Below are 20,037 nucleotides of genomic sequence, written 5' to 3' on the forward strand. Positions count from 1 at the left end.
CTTTAAATTGCTTTTTCTCGATGATGGTTTTTTGTGTTTTCATGACATTAGAATCCCTAAGGATTTTTTCCTATTAAAGATACAGCTTTAAAGTAATACTTTTTGCAATTGGGATAACATGTTTGACAAAACTGTGCATTGGATAAGCATTTTATAAATTACTCAAATGTTTAGAGATTGTTAAACCTTTAAAAACCAAATTTTAAAAAAGAAAATTTTGATTTTTTACATAATTAATCACAGAAAATTTTCTAATAAACTCATAAGCAAATGAATGCACAGATTTTTAGAGATGATTATAGTGATCCTTTAGCAAAAAACTTTTTTTAAATTAGTGCCAAAATAAAAAAGCCTTAGGGATTTTAAAAAGTTAAAATTTTCCTCACTTTTTGGAATTTTTGAAAAAAGTAGGAAATACTTTTAAATTTTGGAAATAAATTATTGATTACAAAATAAGCATGCATGTTATGGTTTCAAAGAAATATAAAATTCACTTAAATTTAAAAAAAAAAATGTTTGAAAGGTACTGTGACCCCTTAAGCAAATAAAAAGAATAAAGCATATATGAGGCAGTGAGAAGCAAAGGGATGCAAGTGGACATTTTCAAGTTTTGAATAAAACGCGTATAAAGATTACATACCAGGTAGGCTTTCATTGATTTTATTTCTAAATCATGCTGTACAGCAGCAACTACCTGGGCTTCTACTCGTAGTACTACTGGGTTCACCCGCTATTTGCACTGGTTATCTCCAAATTTTTAATTTTGCCACTTGCATCCCTTTGCTTCTCACTACCTCATATAATCCTTAAATTTACGTGATTAAATTCTCTCACATATGCATTATTAAAAGCAACCGGCTCATACATGATTTTTTAAATTTTGTGAATAAATGAAAATTTTTATGCTCTTATCTTCTTTATCCTTTTACTAATAATAAAGCTGAAAGTCTCTCTGTCTGTCTGTCAAGATCTCTGCGATGCGCATAGCGCCAAGACCGTTCGGCCAATTTTCATGGAATTTGGCACAAAGTTAGTTTGTAGCATGGGGGTGTGCACCTCGAAGCGATTTTTCGGAAATTCGATGTGGTTCTTTTTCTATTCCAATTTTAAGAACAAAATTATCATAAGATGGACGAGTAAATTACGAAATTATCATAACGTGGAACCGTAACATGGGCACAAGCCAATTGGCGAGATACGAAATTATCATAACGTGGAACCGTAACATGGGTACAAGCCAATTGGCGAGAAATTTCACCATACATTATTTGTAAATATACAGGCGAACCAAAAGACCTTTTAATTTTTCTATTACGGGCAAAGCTGTGCGTGTACCACTAGTGTGCTTAATACATAGTAAGCATGCTAAATCTTGCGTTTATTCCATCAACTTTCATTCAAAATTATCTTACTTTTTCAAGTGTCACTAAAAGCAGGACTGTGGAATCGGAGAGAAAATGGCCGACCCCAAATCTCGGAATTTTAAAAAATCGACTTCCGACTTAGACTCCGCAGTTATGCTCATAAGTTGTTTTTTTTCTGTTTAGATAGCAGTTAGCTTAGAATTCTTTGTACTGGGTACGAAATTGGCTGATAATGTCCAGCTGACTTCCTTTTTGGCGACAACTTTTTGGATCATATTTGGCGATCCTTAGAGACTCATACATAAATGTAGATTTAGTTAAGATTTTCCATCCAAGATTATAAATTGACCTATCCAGTTCTCTAGTCAATCATTTGTGGGTCAGAGAGCTGTTGTTTTATAGCCTTGTTGCCTGTAGTGCTGTTTTGACTGAGATTTCCTGTTTGTAGTTTTAATCGTAGCTTGAAGTACAGGTAAGCTCGTTGTCGAATTAGCGATGGATATCGAGTTTGTTGGTTGTCGTGTCCATGGATAGTGTCAAAGATTAAATAGGACCATATGTGGTTCACACAGCCTCATCAAATGAAAAGCAGTTCTCTCCATAGAGATCCTTGGAGGACATTGTGACCACGACGTATTTAATGTGTCCAATCATCATCAGCGAACGCGAATTACTCGATCGGCTGCATCGAACCCAAGACCCTTCGGTTACAAGTCCGACGTCATACAGATCAAGCTACCACAGCCTCATTAATTTTTATCTCAGCTTGAAAACACGAGAGAATTTCTACGTATATATTTTCAAAGGTATTATGTCACTTACTTTGCATTTTTCTTCTATGGAAGCGCGGGCTGCCCAGGAAGCTGCTTTTAATGGTATTGAGGCGGGACTTCCAGTAGGGCTGGTTCATACTAGGAGAACCTGGAGGTGTGTTGAGGGGGCTACTCTCTTCAGGGGTGCCCCTAGGCGTGGGTTTAGGTGAACTGAGCGGACTCACAGCCGGGCTGCTGCTGCTGGATACGTGCAGGCTGCTCGATAGGCTGCTTCGGCGACTCCTTCTGCAAAAGACAAGACGAGTCGTTAAGTCTGACAACGTTTTCTGTGATCAAGTGTTTTAATATCGTAGTAATTAAATTTAAGGAGTACCTCAAAAATGATGAAATGATCAAAAAATTTTTTATCGCTTATTTCGAAACTAAAAACTATTCTGAACACTGGAAAAGTTTCATTGCTTTAGTTCAAATATATAAAAAGTTATGCGTAGTTTTAGGCCATGCTCGCTATGTGTTCTTATGCAAAAAAAAAAAAAAAAAAAACGGCAATACAAAATCTCTCAACCGATTTGATCTTTTACTTCACACGCATATAACTATGCTACCATGAGAAGGTAAAGTGCAGTCTTTTTTCTTTTTTTCTTTATTCTTCCCCCCCCCTTTTTTTTTTTTTTTTTTTTTTTGCATTTTGTATTTTGTCATCTATGGTGTTTTAGCTTTGTTGTACGAACTTGCTTATTTCGTTTAAGTTTAAAGTAAAGTAAAAAAAAAAAAAAAAAAAAAACCCCGTCAAAATCAAACATTTTCCTATTGTTAGTATTTAATTCAAAACTCTTTTCTTTAAATATCTCAAAAACTCATATCTGCAGGATACTGCGCTTTACCTCACCACTGTAATATAAATTTTTCTATCCATTTCTTCACTAATAAAATTGATACGTTCAAATTAGATTTAACCCTTCATAAGGCAGTCGGAAATAACTTTGAAGCACATTGAAACAATAATAGTGTACCTAATAAACTGTTTGACCATCTCTGATTGGATAATACGTTTCCATGTTGAAGGAGAAAAAATGCATCAATGTTTAAATGTGGGGATTACACTATCACATTAGAAACAACACAGTAACTTACCCATATGGATATCTCCTGGGTGTTAATGGAGAGCCGTCACTTAACATTTCAAAACTGTACCTAGAATGATGGGCGAATACGTTAATGATTTAAAACTCTTAATTCTCTAATTCACGCACAGTATTATTTGTTTATGCACTAATAAGTTCCATAAAGACAAAATATTTTTGTAGGAGCTTCCTTAGTTATTGAACTTAATCAATGTAAACAATTACTATAGTCTGTGGAAAACCATTTATATTTTTTTGTAATAAGAATGATATTTTACCCTTATTTTTAAAATGTAGCATGTATTTCATAAAGAAGATGTAAAAACTTTGTTATTGCTTTGAGTATTTAATTGAATTCTAGGCTGTTTTGGGATTTCGTTGAATTATTCCAATTCAAGTCCAACAGACAGCACTGACGATAAGCCACATGATAATCACAGGAACTTTTTTTAAAAATTAAATATGGATTCCAATAACAAACAAACAGTCACTGAAGAAAAAAAATTCTTCTCAATCTGTTACAGTTTTTTAAAGTTCAGCACAAAATCGTGCATTTTAGAAAATCAGCAAAATATTAATTTCGAAATGGAAATTTATGCATGGATAAAAATATTTAACCGATTCTATTATTTTTTCTAAATAAATAACTAATGAGCAGTGCTTCATTTCGATTTTTATCTTGAAAACTTAATTTTTTAGCCGGATTTAGTGTCAAAGAAAAATAGAATTTTTGCGGCGGGAAAAAATTTGTATATTTTTACCTATAAACTGAGATGCATTCGAAAGTCCTTTTATGCAAGTTTCATACAATATTTTATTGGACCCCCCAAAATACATAAAACCTCAAAAATAGTTTCTGGGGATGATAAGCGACAATCTCCTTAGAATACCCATGACGTATTTTATAGGATCTAGCTGGGAAATATGCTGGCCAATTCATTAGAATGATTCCTTCCTTGAATAGGAAACTGTTGTTTAGCTGACCATGATGTAGTCAGGCATTATCATCTATAAAAATTAATTCAAAATTAACCGCTACAGCTTCAATGGAGTTGTTTCCTTCAGTCAAGAGTAGTACTTTTTGTCACTGAAATTGATAGAATAAGCAAAAAAATAAAAATAACATGGACTCGAAAATTACTTTTATTTTCCCAACAGTTATTTTTTAATTAATTTTTTAAAATGCCCGATTCTTCAAACAAGGCGTGGTCTTTATGACGTCACAAATGATGCACTATGGCGCATCTTTCTACCGCATTTCCACGTTATGATAATCAAGAAGCGAATTACGATGGGGTGATTTCCTTCAGTCAAAAGTACTACTTCTAGTCATTGAAATGGATAGAATGACAAAAAAAAAAAAAAAATACATGAACCCAGAAAATACTTTCGTTTTCCCAACTGTTTTTGTTTAATTAGTTTTTTAAAATGCCCGATTTTTCAAACAAGGCGCGGTTCTGATGACGTCACAAATGACTCACTTTGCTGCATCTTTCTACTACGTATCCACGTTATGATAATCAAGTAGCGAATTAAAACTGCGCACTACGCATGCTATCAACCCTATCGTTGCCAATGCACGTGAGTCAAGATGCGAATTAAATATTTTGTTCTGTGAATGGCAACATTGAATGACATTTCATCATTTGTGATGTCACACGACAGAAGTGTAAACAATGAAAGCGCAACGATTAAAGTAATTTTTTAAAAATATTAAACTTAAAAAAAATATTTAAAACATACATAAAAAGTAGTCGAAAACTTTGTACTGCATAGTGAATAAAATATGACAGCGTATATAAAGTACAAATTCAAAATGAAAAAAGGTTAAAAAACCAGCAAACAGCTGTTTCGGCACTCTAAAATACAAGTGCCATCATCAGTGCAATTAAAAACGAAGACAGGTTCAACCCGACTAAAACTTTAACCAACCCTTTAAAACATGGTCAGATCCTATGCTTTTAAGCATGTTCTTTCAGAAAAAAACTACTTTTGAAATTTTGGAAACGACCCCATTGCGCTCTACGTTTGCTATCAACATCCTTGCCAATACACGTGAGTAAAGATGCGAATTAAATATTTTGGACCGTGAATGGCTACACTGAATGGCATTTTATCATTTGTGATGTCATCGGCAAAAAAAGGTTAAACGATGAAAGAGCACCGATTTAAGTTTTTTTTTTAAATATTAAACTTAAAGAAATTATTTAAAAGATGGTTTGATTCTATTTTTTTAAGCATGCTCTTTCAGAAGAAAATACTTTAAAAATTTTGGAACCGACCCCATTTTGTTCAATCTTGCATGTTGAGATCTGTTACATCATTTTGGATCACCATAGCTGATTGATATAGACCTACATAGCATGTGAATTTGATTTGCTAAGTTAATCATTTTTTAAGCTGTACAGCTTTTAATACTAAAAAATCTTTTAACTAGATATGTTCTGAGACACCCCCCCCCCCCACAAAAAAGGGAGAAAGAAATAAAATCAGACGAAGACAATCGCTGCTTACCTTGGACCCGATCTTCCATTGATCTGACATGTGTCCACCCTTTTCCTGGGTGGATCTGGTGGGAGAGGCAGTGCAGAAGAAAAAGCTGTAACAGCAATTATCGATTTGTTAGAAAAAATGATGGGTGGGTTGACAGCTTTTATTTCGTTGGGTTACTTTTTTTTACTAATTGCCTAGTACCAGTACAACAATGTATTATTACAAGATAAATACTCCTATGCCTTCAAATTTGGAATCATATTATGAATAATTTGTTTGTAGGATACGTATCGAGAAATATTTCGTGTTGAACGCTATAATCACTAAATACATTGCAAAAAAAGAAGAGAGAGAGAGAGAGAGAGAAAAGAAAGCGGACTAGAAACCGTCTATAATAGGGAGAAGGGGTTTTCAATATTTAGTCATGAGTTCAATGTTAAATTTTTTGTAACGTATATTCTCGAAGAAATTTAGAAAGAAAAAAGAAAGGCGGACTTAAAAAAATTATGTCAGGGAAAAAGAGTTCTTTCAAATTTTTGAAGTCTTTAGTTCAATGTTCAACTTTTTTTCACCTACGAGTATATTCAAAAAAAGAGAAAAGAGGATTTAAAATCTTCCCTTTCAAGAGGAAGACTTAAGTTCCGAAATTTGAATTTTCGATCTTGAGTTGAATGTTAATTTTTCTAACAAACATTCAGAAGAACAAAGGAAAAAATCGGTCTAAACAACTTTTGTATCAGGGAAAAATAGCTAGAAACGAAATTCGAACTTTTATCATCTTGAGCTATTGCAAAATTTTCCTAACATGCGTTCACGAAGCATGAAGTTTAAATATTAGTCCAACCTACGATTACTTTTGCCGTTGCATATTTCTTTTCCTTCATAAATGTTTCTGTGAAGGAATTAAAATTGAACTTGTGGAGAAACGTTAAAAAAGTAAACAACAACTATAACAATATTTTCAAACATATGTTCCGGTGTGATACAAATTGCTTTTGTTTTGGGTACAGGATCATTAAATTGTGTAAGCATTATAGTTGCTATTTAAATTTTTTTCGGAAGTGCATAATCAAGAAATTTTGTACGTTGAGCGTCGTCTTCATTCATTACAGTAAAGTGTGCAATTTCATTTTCCAATTGGTTCTATCGTAAAAGCAGGAAAAACTATTGTTTCCGGCGAAATCTTTGCTTTTGTGATCAGAACAACTGGAAAAACGTCCTCCTGTCATTTCAATCGAAATTCCATAAACTAGGGGCCTATAAATGTGTAGTTCTGTGAAATTTGTATGTTGCAATACTTTTGGGAATTCGAAACCCAAAATGTAATTCCCCAGCAAATGTTCATCCTACGATATTTCAATTAAAACAAGCCTATTTAGGCATTATTATACAAGTAGAAAACAATTCTCTAAATAAATAAATAAATAAATAGATAAATAAAAATGCTTCTGTGTAAATATTACCGAGACATTAACTAAAAGCAATGTTTAAGGAGTATAACAACTCTTTTCTTCATGCTTTTTGCTCAATTTAACAGAAACAGGTATTGTCAATTCAGAAACAGAGCTTTCTTCCGAAAATTTTTTACACATTGTTTTCATGCAAAGAGAAATGTCGAATTCTGCAAATTTATCACAAAAGAAAACACAACTGAGCAATTACCCGATTCGGATCTATTCCTGATGATTACTTCCGTTTCATCTTCGTACGCGGGTTTCCGCCGTTTCCTGTCTAGTAACAGGAAATAGACGACTTTTTCTGTGTTATGTCTGAAAAACATGAAAAACTTAATTATTTATAGCTTGAATATTACCGAATAGAATTTTTATAAAGATTGAAATTTCAATGACATGTTAGACTAGAGCTACATGATTTTGTATATATATATATATATATATATATATATATATATATATATATATATATATATATATATATATATATATATATATATATATATATATATATATATATATATATATATATGTATGTATACTAGCAAATGTACCCGGCGTTGCCTGCGTCAGTAATAATTGTAAGAAGCAATCGCTACTTTCTTTCGTTTTCTGTTTTAACTCAAAGAACTCAAAACACACCGCTTTGACGTGATTAAAAATCGAGCTTCTTCCTTACCCATAAAAGTAAAATAGCGATAAGTGTAAAGAACCAACGAATATTCATTTAGAAGCGAAAGCACGAATTTAAGCTTATTAAAATTTTGAAGAATTTACAAAATATGAACTAACAAAAACAAAGATCACTAAAAAAAAACCGTGCGCTTCATTTAATTAAATAGTACACACACGCACACAGAAGAAGAAAAAAAAGCTCTCTACTATAAACTTTAACTCTGAACTAAAGCTCTCCTACCCTCAGGGTGCGAAACGTAGAGTTTCCAAATGTTTAAATGACTTTAAACTCATGTTTGCTCCGGAGAAGCCTTGATTCAAAATTTTCATTACAATTACTTTTAATATTGCTGTTGTTAGGCAACGAATTTTTGTAAAAAAGGGTTTTATGTTTAATCACATAGAGTAAAGAAATTACATAGAGAGGCCCTGCTATACTAAGAAATTGAAGCCGGAAGTTTCACCGCTATATCCAAAGATCCTTAGCTTCTTGCTAAGCATTTTATGATACATCTTGATTCCAAACATTCCATTACTGAATCTCAATTGGTTGTTAATTTAAACTTAGATATTGTTGCAAGTTTATGGAGCACGTTTTTGAAATTGCATTAATACATGAATTAAAATTCAAACCAATCCGCCAGCTACTTTATACGGTCTCTTTGCGAGATTGGTGAAAACTATACTCGCGAAGTGATCACGTTATCATAACCCTGCTAATCATTGCACCACTGTACCCCACAATTCCGGTTTCAATTTCATCTCCTTCGTACCATAGACGGGGCCTCTCTATGTATATTTCTTTACTCTATATATGGTGATGTAACTATGTATGGTGAAAAAATGGTTGAAATCCGTCCAGTAGTTTTGACGTTTACCCCGGACATCCGGACAGAGCTTAGACCTTTATGTATAAAGATAAGGATGCAACTCCTAAGAAAGCTATAAATGTCATGCTTGCTCCAGAGAGGCCTTGATTCAAAATTTACATTATGATTACTTTTAATATTGCTGTTGTTAGGCAACGAATTTACTCAACAATGGATTTTATATTTAATCATTCAATGGGGAAATTACATGAAATCCCTCCAGTGGTTTTGACGTTTACCCCGGACATCCGGACAGAGCTTAGACCTTTATGTATAAAGATATATATATATATATATATATATATATATATATATATATATATATATATGTAAAATGTTTTGTAGCTCATGTAGGGTGGGGGTTCTAACCCCCCTATCCCCCCCATGGCTACGCCACTGGTTGAAAGGCATCTTTTTCTAAAAAGTTGATTTCACTAACCTTCGCGACCAAAGCCTAGGAGATCAAAATCTCACGGAGAGAAGTTTGCGTTTGCTCTGAGGTGCGTTGCGTTGTACCGCGAGTCCGTCCACTGTATATGTAAATTTAAAAGTCAGAAAGCCGGGTACTTACGTTGTGTTTAATAATTCTTGTACTAATTTTTCTTTATCTTTAAAACAACCTAGGGACGTCATGCTTGACAAGACATCGGGATCCAGGTCTTCTACGGTAGGAATGATATGAGTCTGAAACATACAGATTTCTTCATTAAAGTACAGAGCAACATTTTGAAATAGTTAATCAGGTTGAAATCTCTCAGTTTTGTAAATTGTTAGAGCAAAAATAACTACAGTCAAACCTGGTTAAAATGTGCTCAAAAGGACCTTTAAAATTAATTCGTCTGAACCGTAGTTTATCCTATCCGAAAAACAATAAATAGCTTTATCTATGTAAATAAAGCAGAGAATATATGTATATGTGTGTATATATGTGTGCATGTATGTTCCCTATAGAAATCCACAGTTTACGTCGGACTTCGACCAAATTTGGCAGGAAGGTACTCTGGTACCCGAGAAGGAATGTACGGGGTAGGGGGGTGTTCAAATGCCAAAAAAGTACCGAACCGTTCGAATTTTAATTTTAAGGCCCGAAAGTGGCATTAAATGGCTCAATTTTTCACGTAAACGGTGCGGTGGTTGAATGGTCGAAAGAAGTTTCACTGAATATATATTTATTACGAAATGTTATAGGATTTCTTAAAATTAAACGTGCTGATGTGTGCATCACATGACTTCCTTTTGCTCCAATTTAATGTCATTTCCCCATTACTGGCAATTTTAATGTGATTCAATTGTTTACTCTATAAATATCACCAACAGTGGCCAAATTGAAACCAGATAAAAAATAAAAAACAAATTTGTCGCCAAGTTGGAGACAAAACTTGGCGACTAAAAGACTGGCGATATATCGCCAAGTGTCTGACAAATTATAACACTACTTGAGCTTACATCGAAATTAACAATGATTCCCCCCCCCTGGGGCAAAAAACCCCCTTAGGAACATCCGAATGCAACCAAAAAGGAAGGTGCACAACTAGGCCCCACTAGGAGTCTATGTACCAAATTTCAACTATCTAGGACATACCGTTTTTGAGTTATGCGAGATACATACACACATACGCACATGCATACGTACATACGGACGTCACGAGAAAATTCGTTGTAATTTAATCTGGGGTCGTCAAAATGGATATTTTGGGTGTCTATAGGTTCCTAGGCATATATATCCACATGTAGTCGGGTCGAAAAAAAACCTCAACATTCATTCGAGGGTGAGAAAAATGAAAATTAAGGCCGATTTTTGAGTGAAATTCTTTTCGCGAATTCAATACTTTCTTTTTTGTAAAAGGAAGTAAAAAAGGTTTGTAAGCAATAAATTTTATCGTATATAAAATTTTCTTTTATAGTATACTAGCAAAATTACCCGGTGTTGCCTGGGTTAGCAATAATTATGAGAAACAATCGTTACTTGCATTTGTTTTCTGTTTTAAGTGAAAGAACTTAAAACACACCTTTTTGACGTGATTTAAAATCTAGCTTCTTAATTACTCATAAAACTAAAGTAGCAGTAAGTAAAAAGAGCAAATTAGTATTCATTTAGAAACGAAATTTACGAAAGCTTATACAACTTTGAAGAATTTCCGAAATATGAAATTGAACTTCACATGTTTAAAAAGATTTATCAGTTAATACTTATTTTTTTTACATGGAGTCTTACCTTCTCTGTATGTCTATTGAAGAACGAACTGTTTAAAAAAATGTAGCCGCGCGCCCGTCATCACCTTAAACTTGCTTTAGTTATTTTGGAAAATTTCAACGATTGTGGGTTCTTGGTGCGATTTAAAATATTACCGAATTTGCGGGAATTGTTTTTTGATACCTTGGATAATGCTCCCCCTCCTTACTTTGTAAAACGGTATGTTACTAATTTTTGTTAAAGAGATATTGTCGCCATATACTAAGATACTTTTGGTCACCATAAAATGGTGCTAAACAATTTCATCCGAAATGTTTCCAAATAAGTAGTAAAATTTGGCGATGGTTTGAATTTGTACACAAAGTCACATTAATGGAAGTTTTTGTGCTGTTTATGGATTTGCCTAATTTAGTTGCTGGATTATTTTACAGTAAAAAAAGTTTTTAAAGATTCTTTGATTGACGATATTTTGTTTACATGGTGAAAGCTGACAAACATTATTACGTAGTCTTTGACTTCAAAAACCGCGACATTTGAAAAAATTGCCAAATGCATCCGCTACTGAAATCTTTTTGCATCAATTTTGGCGAGGTTTCTGCTGTTAGATTGGATAATGATTAAAAAATCCAATCGGCACAAATAATTAAAAAAAAAAAACCATTAATTACACTAAAGCTCCGTTTAAATGGAAAATAATCAACCAAATCTAGTTATTTTTAGCCAATCTTGGGGGGAAAAAAACGTTACTTTAAGATTTGACTTGAGAAAAGTCTCAAACAGTCGGACGAAACACAAAAACATTCAACAATTCTAACTATGAACTGGGAGTTGGGATGATACACTAAATAAAGAATTGGGTTGAGGAAAGCCTTCGAACATGGAACAAAAAAAGCTCCTAACTCGTTTTTCATACAACTTAGAACTTTCTAACAGATGCCATCTTCAGCAGAAAAATAAGCGCTTTCGATGGACACATAATTTTAAAATGTGAACGTATTTTTTCGTCGTCATATTGGGGCATTTATGCGAAAATTTGGACAAATTAGAATAAAAAAGGAACTATCAATCGGATTTTTTTCGAACTGGTCTACAAACCTCCCCAGTACCAAAAAGAACAAACGGTAAAAGTTTCAGCCAAATCTGCCGGGTAGTTTCTGAGATCTTAGGGAACAAATTTACCAAACTCCATTTTTATATGTAGACTAGCAAAATTACCCGGCGTTGCCTGAGTCAGTAATAATTATGAGAAACAATCGTTACTTGCCCTTGTTTTCTGTTTTAAGCGAAAGAATTTAAAACAAACCTTTTTGACGTGATTAAAAATCGAGCTTCTTCCTTACTCATAAAACTAAAATAGTATAAAAAACAGTAATAATAATAAAGTATAAAAAACAAAATAGTATTCATTTAGAAACGAAAGCACGACATTTAAGCATATACAAATTGGAAGAATTTCCGAAATATGAAATTAAACTTTACATGTTTAAAAATATTTATGTGTTAGTACTTTTTTTTTTTAAATCTAAAACCTTCTCTGTATGGCTACTGATGTACAAACTGTTTTAAAAAATGTAGCCGCCCGTGTTCCCCTTACACTTGCTTTAGTTATTTTGGGAAATTTCAATTTTTGTGGGCACTTTTGGTGCGGTTTAAAATCTTACCAAATTTGCGAGAATCATTTTGAGACACTTTCGATAATACTCCCCCTCCTTACTAATTTTTATTATAGAAATATTGTTGCCAGATGCTGAGATACTTTTGGTCAAAAAAAAAAAAAAAATAGCGCTAAACGGTTTCATCCGAAATGTTTCCAAAGTAAGTAGTAAAATTTGGCGATTGTTTGAAATCGTGCAAAAAGAAAAAATAATGGAAGTTTTTGTGCGGTTAATGGATTTGCCTAATTAAGTTGTTGAATTATTTTACACAGTATTTTTTTTATGTATCTTTGATTGGCGATATTTTGTGTATATGGTGAAAGCTGAGAAACATTATTACGTAGTCTTTGGGCTCAAAAACAGCGACAGTGGAAAAAACTGCCAAATGCATCAGCTACTGAAATCTTTCTGAAAAAATTCTGGCGATATTTCTACTGGTTGGTTGGATATATGAGCAAGTGTCCAATCAGCATAAATAATAATAATAAACCATTAATTACATAAGTTCCGTTTAAAAGTAAAATGATCAGCCAAATCCATTTATTTTTAGCCAATCTTGTGGAAAAACGTTACTTTAAGATTTGACTTGAGAAAAGCCTCAAAAAGTCAGACGAAACGCAAAAATATTCAACAATACAACAATTCTTGGGAGTTGAGATGACACACTAAATAATGACTTGGGTTGATGAAAGCCTTCGAACAGGGAACAAAAAAGCTCATAACTCGTTTTTTATACAACTTTAGAAACTTCGAACAGATGCTATCTTCAGCAGAAAAATTGGCGCTTTCGATGGACACATAATGTTAATGTGTGCACGTTTTTTTCCACCCCCATATTGGGGCATTTATGGGAAAATTGGGACTAAAATTGGAATAAAAAGGGAACTATCAATCGGAATTTTTTCGAACTAGTCTATAAACCTCCCCAGTACCAAACTGAACAAACGGTGAAAGTTTCAGCCAAATCTTCTGGGTAGTTTCTGAGATCTTAGGGAACAAATTTACCAAACTCCATTTTTATATATATAGATGAGGACAGACCTTTTCAGTTTCATTAGTTTAATTTTAATCATTTTAGCATCTATTTTTCAGATGTCACTTCGATATCGTTGGCGAGTAATTATTCACCAGATAGGCTGAAAAAAATTAGCATTAATTTAACCTTTCATTCATCTCTTTCAGGAAAGACCGTCATTTCGAATTTTTCCGGGGATTGCAAAGGATGCATATCCAATGTAAATTGTACAGATAAACAACAGCAAACACCACGACCACTTGCATGTAAATACAGGGTGTACAGCAAAGTACTCCCTGGTTTCAAAATTAAATATCTCGAAAACAAAGGACGATATTGGAACAAAACAAACGGTATGTTTATTGTGAAACCCATAAAAATCGTATACCGGAACTTGGAAATAAGTTTTAAAATGTTCCAACAGGTAGCGTTGCACGCTGTAATTGCAATAAAAGTTTCCATGAATAGTGCTGCGAAGAGGTTGGACGATAATTTCTAACGTATATGTAAGGTATCTGAGAGACTAAACTGCTGCTGAAACAAGAAACCTCTTCACAGCACTATTTATGGAGACTTCTGTTGCAATTATATTGTGCAGCGCCACCTGTTTCAGCTTTTTAAACTAATTTCCGTATTCCTGTATAGGATTTTTTCGGGTTTCACAATAAACATGCAGTTTATTTTATTCCAATATCGTCCTTTGTTTTCGAGATATTTAATTTTGAAACCAGAGGGAGTCCTTTGCTGGACACCCTGTACATGTACATTAACTTTCCAAAGCAGGGCGGGAAGACAGGCCTGGTTCAAGCGAAACGAGTACTAAACTATTATTCTGATCTGATTGCTCAAAAGTGTTTTGGGTAACATAATCGAACATTGCTTACCTGCACCGCTTCCTTCATCGGGAGTTCGAGTTCTAATTCCGATTTACTTCCCCTGAAAAAAAAAAGATTTTAATGAGAGGAAAGCCTTTTACTAGAGAATTTGTTCCACTACAAAAAATACTCGAACGAATATATACTCACGCTATCACCCAAGGATGCCTCGTTACTTCGGCCAGCTTTAGAAGGAAAAATATGTTTTATAACATATTTCACAACATAATCATAATTGTTATTTTCATTTACTTAAGAAACGAAAAAAGAGAAACTACACTGGTGTGCAAAAAATAAGGACGAAGTCGAAAAATTAGCATATCAGCTGAACGAAGAGGCAGAGCGAACAGAAAGACCAATCAGGAGATTAAGTAAGGTGATGTACGGTAGCACATGCGCAGATATGCAGGCAGACGTAATGGGAGAGTGTCTGAGTAGTATAAAGCATGTTGTCGGCGTAAGATCAGTATTTCTGGCAAAGAGATTGCACGCCGTATAGCAGTTAAAATCACACCGAGTTGCTGCCTCAGCGAGAATGGCGAATAATCAATCTGTTACATATGCTTTTACCCGAGGTCGAATCATTGGGAATTTGGAGGAAGGCCGCAGTGTGACAAGTGTGGCTGCAGAGTTCGGAATTGCTCACAGCATCGTTTCACGACTTTGGAGACAATTTCAAACTACAGGAACAGCTATCCGGAGGTTCAGTAGTGGTCGTCCACGAGGAACCACACCCGCAGATGACCGCTATATTGTCTTACAGGCTAGAAGAAACAGACGGCAGACGGCGGGAGAAATCGCTGGACATACGACACAGGCGACTGGACGACCGATATCGCGTTTTACCGTGGCCAGAAGACTGCACGGTGTTGGTCTGTTTGCACGACGCCCTATACGGTGTGTACCTCTAACGCCTGCCCATCGGAGAAGGCGTTCTCTGTGGTGCCGGGCACACCGGAATTAGAGAGACAATGAATGGGGACGAGTACTCTTTACAGATGAGAGCAGATTCAGTCTGAGTAGCGATTCTCATCGCATACTCATCTGGAGAGAGCGGGGAAGCCGCAATCATCCCTCGAACATCATTGAAAGGGACAGGTATGGAGGTCGCGGTGTTCCCGTTTGGGGAGGCATCATGCTTGGTAGTCGTACAGACCTTCACATCTTCGACGCAGGTTCAGTCCACGGGACCCGTTGTTGTAACGAGATTCTTCTTCCATATGTGCGTCTTTTTAGAGGCGCTATGGGTCCGCAGTTCCTTTTCATGGACGACAATGCACCACGTCGTCGCACAGTAGCTGCCGAACAGCTCTTAGAGAGTGAGGATATTGAACGTATGGTTTGGCCGGCACGATCTCCGGTTCTCAATCTCATCGAGCATGTATGGGATTTTCTAGGCAGACGCTTGGCAGCTCGTACCTTACCACCAGTAACGATTCGGGAGCTTCGATTGGCGCTGCAAGACGAATGGGCAGCAATGCCTCAACAACTCATTGACACCCTCATTCTCAGCATGAACAGACGCTGTGAAACCTGCCTAGCAGTCGGGGGAGATCATATCCCCTACTAAAGACCGGATGTTTCTTGCTGGACACCCATCACAGGGATGTTTCGGCCTTCAGTCGCATTGCGCTCCATGCTACTTTTTCAATAAAGCTTCTTTTTATCCCTCTGATTTCTCTTTTAGTAAGTGTTGCTTACATTACACATGTCCTTACGTATTGGGGATCTTACGGTATTAAATGTGTTGATTTGGAATGCTTTTGTACAAAGTTATATTGAAAAAACCGTCTCGTCCTTAATTTTTGCACACCAGTGTAGTTCTAATAAAGCGGAAACGTTTGAAGAAAATCATGCTATTCTTATCGTTTTCATATTTTTATGATATGGTTCTTTGTCAAGTCTTTGGGGTAAAAATCTCTTACTAATAAATCTATTGCTGATTGTTTTTTGATTATATCCCCGTCAAGAATATATATATATATATATATATATATATATATATATATATATATATATATATATATATATATATATATATATATATGTGCGTGTGTGTGTGTGTTTTTGTGTGTGTGTGTAAACATTTAAAAAAAAAGCTGGAAAAAGGTTTCATGTTAAATTTAAAGAAACTTTTTCAGTTGTAAAACCTATTTACAGGTAGCATAGAATGGATAAAAGGCTGTTCATAAATGATGTCACTCTTTATTTCAACAAATCCCCTCCTCCCCCATGAGTATCACACCTCTCTTTTCCTCCTCCTCTCCCCCTATCACATGTTAGGCAATATTGCATAAGTATGCTCTTTAATGTGGTGACATAACTTACTGTCTATCACCATTGTCTGTTAGAAATTAATATTCATCATCTTTCTCTTTTAGAAACTAAAAGATCATGGCTAGCTTTTCAGAATTAATTAACATCACTATTCATCTTCCAGGAAATATGCGTCTCTTCATAGTTCAATTTAACAATCTCCAGTCTCAGAAGCTAAAGTTTGATAACGTATGTAAGAATTAATATGTGTTACACCATCCATAGAAATTAAATTTTGCCTTCGTAGTGTCTTGTAGTTTAACTTTCCTACTGTCCCGTTTAAGATTTAAAAGTGATTTTTTTGTATGTATTATATGTATGTATATAAAACATTTTTTTAAACAAAATCAGTTAATAATTTTATCCTTTATGAAATTAGCCTCTTTTAAAGAGCCGCTTATTTCTATTCTTTTTTACATCCTTTTACAAAAAAGGAAGTATTGTATTCGCAAAAAAATTTTCACTCGAAAATCGACCATTTTGCTCACCTCCAAATGAATGTTGAGGTTTTTTTTCGACCCGACCACGCGTACATATGTATCTAAGAACGTATTGACGCCCGAAATATCCATTTTGAAGTTTTCCGAGTTAATTACAACGAGTTTTCTCGTGACGTCTGTATGTACGTATGTATGTGCGTATATTTGTATGTATGTCGCATAACTCAAGAACGGTATGTCCTAGAAAGTTGAAATTTGGTACGTAGACTCCTAGTGGGATTTAGTTGTGCACCTATTTTTTTGTTGCATTCGGGTGTTTCTAAAGGGGTCTTTTGCTCCTTTTGGGGGGGGGCGGGAATTCATTGTTAATTTCGATGCAAACTCAAGTGGTGTTATAATTTGGCGGACACTTGGCGATATATCGCCAGACTTTTGGTCGCCAAGTTTTGTCGCCAACTTGGCGACAAATTTGTCGATTTTTTTTTCTGGTTTCGATGTGGCCATTGTTGGTGATATTTAGAGAGTTAGAGAGAGAATCACATTACAATTGCAATAATGGGGAAATAACATTAAATTGGTGTAAAAGGAAATCATGCGATGCACACATCAGCTCGTGTCCAATTTATGTAAAACATATAAAATTATCAAACGTGTGTCATGTTTACTTCTCTTCTAACTTTCCAACTCTTTCAAAATGTTATGGTGTTTTCTTTTATCCCTATTGTCTTCTAGTCTCTTACTTACATTTGAACTTTTCTATTTCAGATGAGTTTAAACTCCCTTAAAATTCGATAGGGAAAATTTTCTCAGATTGTGATAATAGAAATCTATAAATAACACAGACATTATTGTCTCTAAAGCACATTGCTTTAGATTAATAATATTATCATGAATATATAGGTATTTCTCCGATGTTTATTAGTTAATATCCTTAACAATTAACGATAGGAAACAATTACTCGAACTTATACAATGGAAATCTACACATAAGTAATACCTTATACAGGGTGCGGAGAAAGTTCCCACAATTTTATTAGATATTTCAATCGGCTGTAACTAACACATAATTTAACAAACCAACAAGTTAAAGCAATAAAAACTCTTTATTGAAACAATAATAAAAGCATAAAACAAAAAAAATTATCACAATTGTTCAAAATTGGCTCCTTGGGCTTCAATACATTTACGGAGCCGCAGTTTGAAATTGCCGACGATGCTCGCGCACGCATCCACCGTTATCTTATTCCAGGCATTTTGCAGTGGTTGGATGACCACTCCGTGGACGGTGGGCAGTCCCTCCTATCTCCTTGTAGCGTTTCACAGCGTCATAGACTGTTTTACTCTTGAATCCTGTCGTCCGAATAACATCGACTGTTTTCATTCCCTTCTTGTGTAATTCAACTACAGTAACACGCACATTTTCACGATTCATAGCTCACTAACTCAATGAACTAACAAAGAACAAATGATTAAACCTCAAATACTTTTAATGCCAATAAACAATATGTGCCAAATAAGTCGCCAACATACGATATTAACGCCAAAAAACGTTTTAAACAAAATTGTGGGAACTTTCTCCGCACCCTGTAATTTCCAAAGCACATAACATAAAATCAGGGGTCTCCAAACTATGGCCCGTATGTCAAAAGTAGCCCGAGTGCATGTAAAACACACGTCCCGCAACAGCAGGCCAACTTTTAGCACAATAAGCCAACAAAGTCATCACTACTAGGTATGTTTGAGCAAACAGTGAACATTTCTTATGTATTTACAATTTGTTAGTTTCTAATTCTGGTATATATTATGAGAAATATAATATCAATCTTTAAAATATTCAGTACCATCGAGTAATTCAGTTCCTGTATTCTATCATAAGAGCGTATTCATCTCGATTCAATCGAATTCTACATACATACCAGTAGCAAGGGCCTGATTACCGCACAGGCCGCCTGGGCCTAGGGCCCCATCTTCCAAAGGGGCTTCGAATTACTTAACGGATTATGCATAGCATTTAAATTATATGAAAAATACACGTATTTTAGAAAACATAATGAAAATTATGACTTTTTAATTAGAAAAAACTTTTTTAAAGGAAAAATTTATTAATTCTGCCAGTGATGAATTAACCGTGTCAAAATTATAAGGGCTCCGAAAGGGATTCTTAAATGTACATGATAAAGGATTTAGTGCATCCAAGTTCTTTGATAGACAAGGAGGTTCCCTGAAAATCATTCTGACCGGCCCCAAACCTGTAAATCAACCACTGCATTCCACTATCGCCTTTAGGGGGCCTCGAAATTATTATGGGTCTAGGGCCTCACTTTTAGTTAGTCGGGCCCTGCCAGTAGCGTAGTTAGAAATTTACTTCTTCGTGGGACAAAGGGAATTTTTGGCTGCGTTAGTGATAAATACAACTGGTCGTATTTGGTTCGATCGAATTCTGCTGTAGTTGAGTATGACTTTTAATCAAACATTTAAAAAAAAAATCATAATTTCTATAATTTTTTTGCCCTTTTCCCCCCTTAGAAATTAAGGATAATAATAGCCCCAAAGAAAATATCGTTTGGGGAGAGTCGGGAGGAACGGGATAGTGCTGCATTCATTCGGGAATAAAATGCGAAAAAGCATTTCCAGCTTGTCCAACAAATGTAGCAGCGAGGGTCTAAAGCTGCTATATCTACTGGACAAGCTGAAAATTATTTTTTACATTTTTTTCAGGAAAGAATGCAGTGGTGTCCCATTTCTACTGCCCTTCCGCTGCATGGAAAAGATGTTAGAGACTATTCCTAA

At 34.8% G+C, this 20,037-nt stretch overlaps 1 protein-coding gene across 1 annotated transcript in view; it reads right to left on the reverse strand.

Moving 5' to 3' along the window:
* Positions 1–20,037, reverse strand: part of LOC129220000 (serine/threonine-protein kinase BRSK2-like) — a 49,783-nt gene that overhangs the window by 15,340 nt on the left and 14,406 nt on the right. Inside the window, exons 6-13 of the mRNA XM_054854326.1 lie at positions 14,642–14,676; positions 14,501–14,552; positions 9,324–9,436; positions 7,417–7,523; positions 5,776–5,860; positions 3,743–3,751; positions 3,272–3,331; positions 2,187–2,422 (exon numbers count right to left, since the gene is read on the reverse strand). Coding sequence (XP_054710301.1) covers positions 2,187–2,422; positions 3,272–3,331; positions 3,743–3,751; positions 5,776–5,860; positions 7,417–7,523; positions 9,324–9,436; positions 14,501–14,552; positions 14,642–14,676 — 697 coding nt within the window. The remainder of the gene's footprint in view (positions 1–2,186; positions 2,423–3,271; positions 3,332–3,742; positions 3,752–5,775; positions 5,861–7,416; positions 7,524–9,323; positions 9,437–14,500; positions 14,553–14,641; positions 14,677–20,037) is intronic.

Source organism: Uloborus diversus, chromosome 4 (assembly GCF_026930045.1).
Source record: "Uloborus diversus isolate 005 chromosome 4, Udiv.v.3.1, whole genome shotgun sequence".
NCBI lineage: Eukaryota > Metazoa > Arthropoda > Arachnida > Araneae > Uloboridae > Uloborus > Uloborus diversus.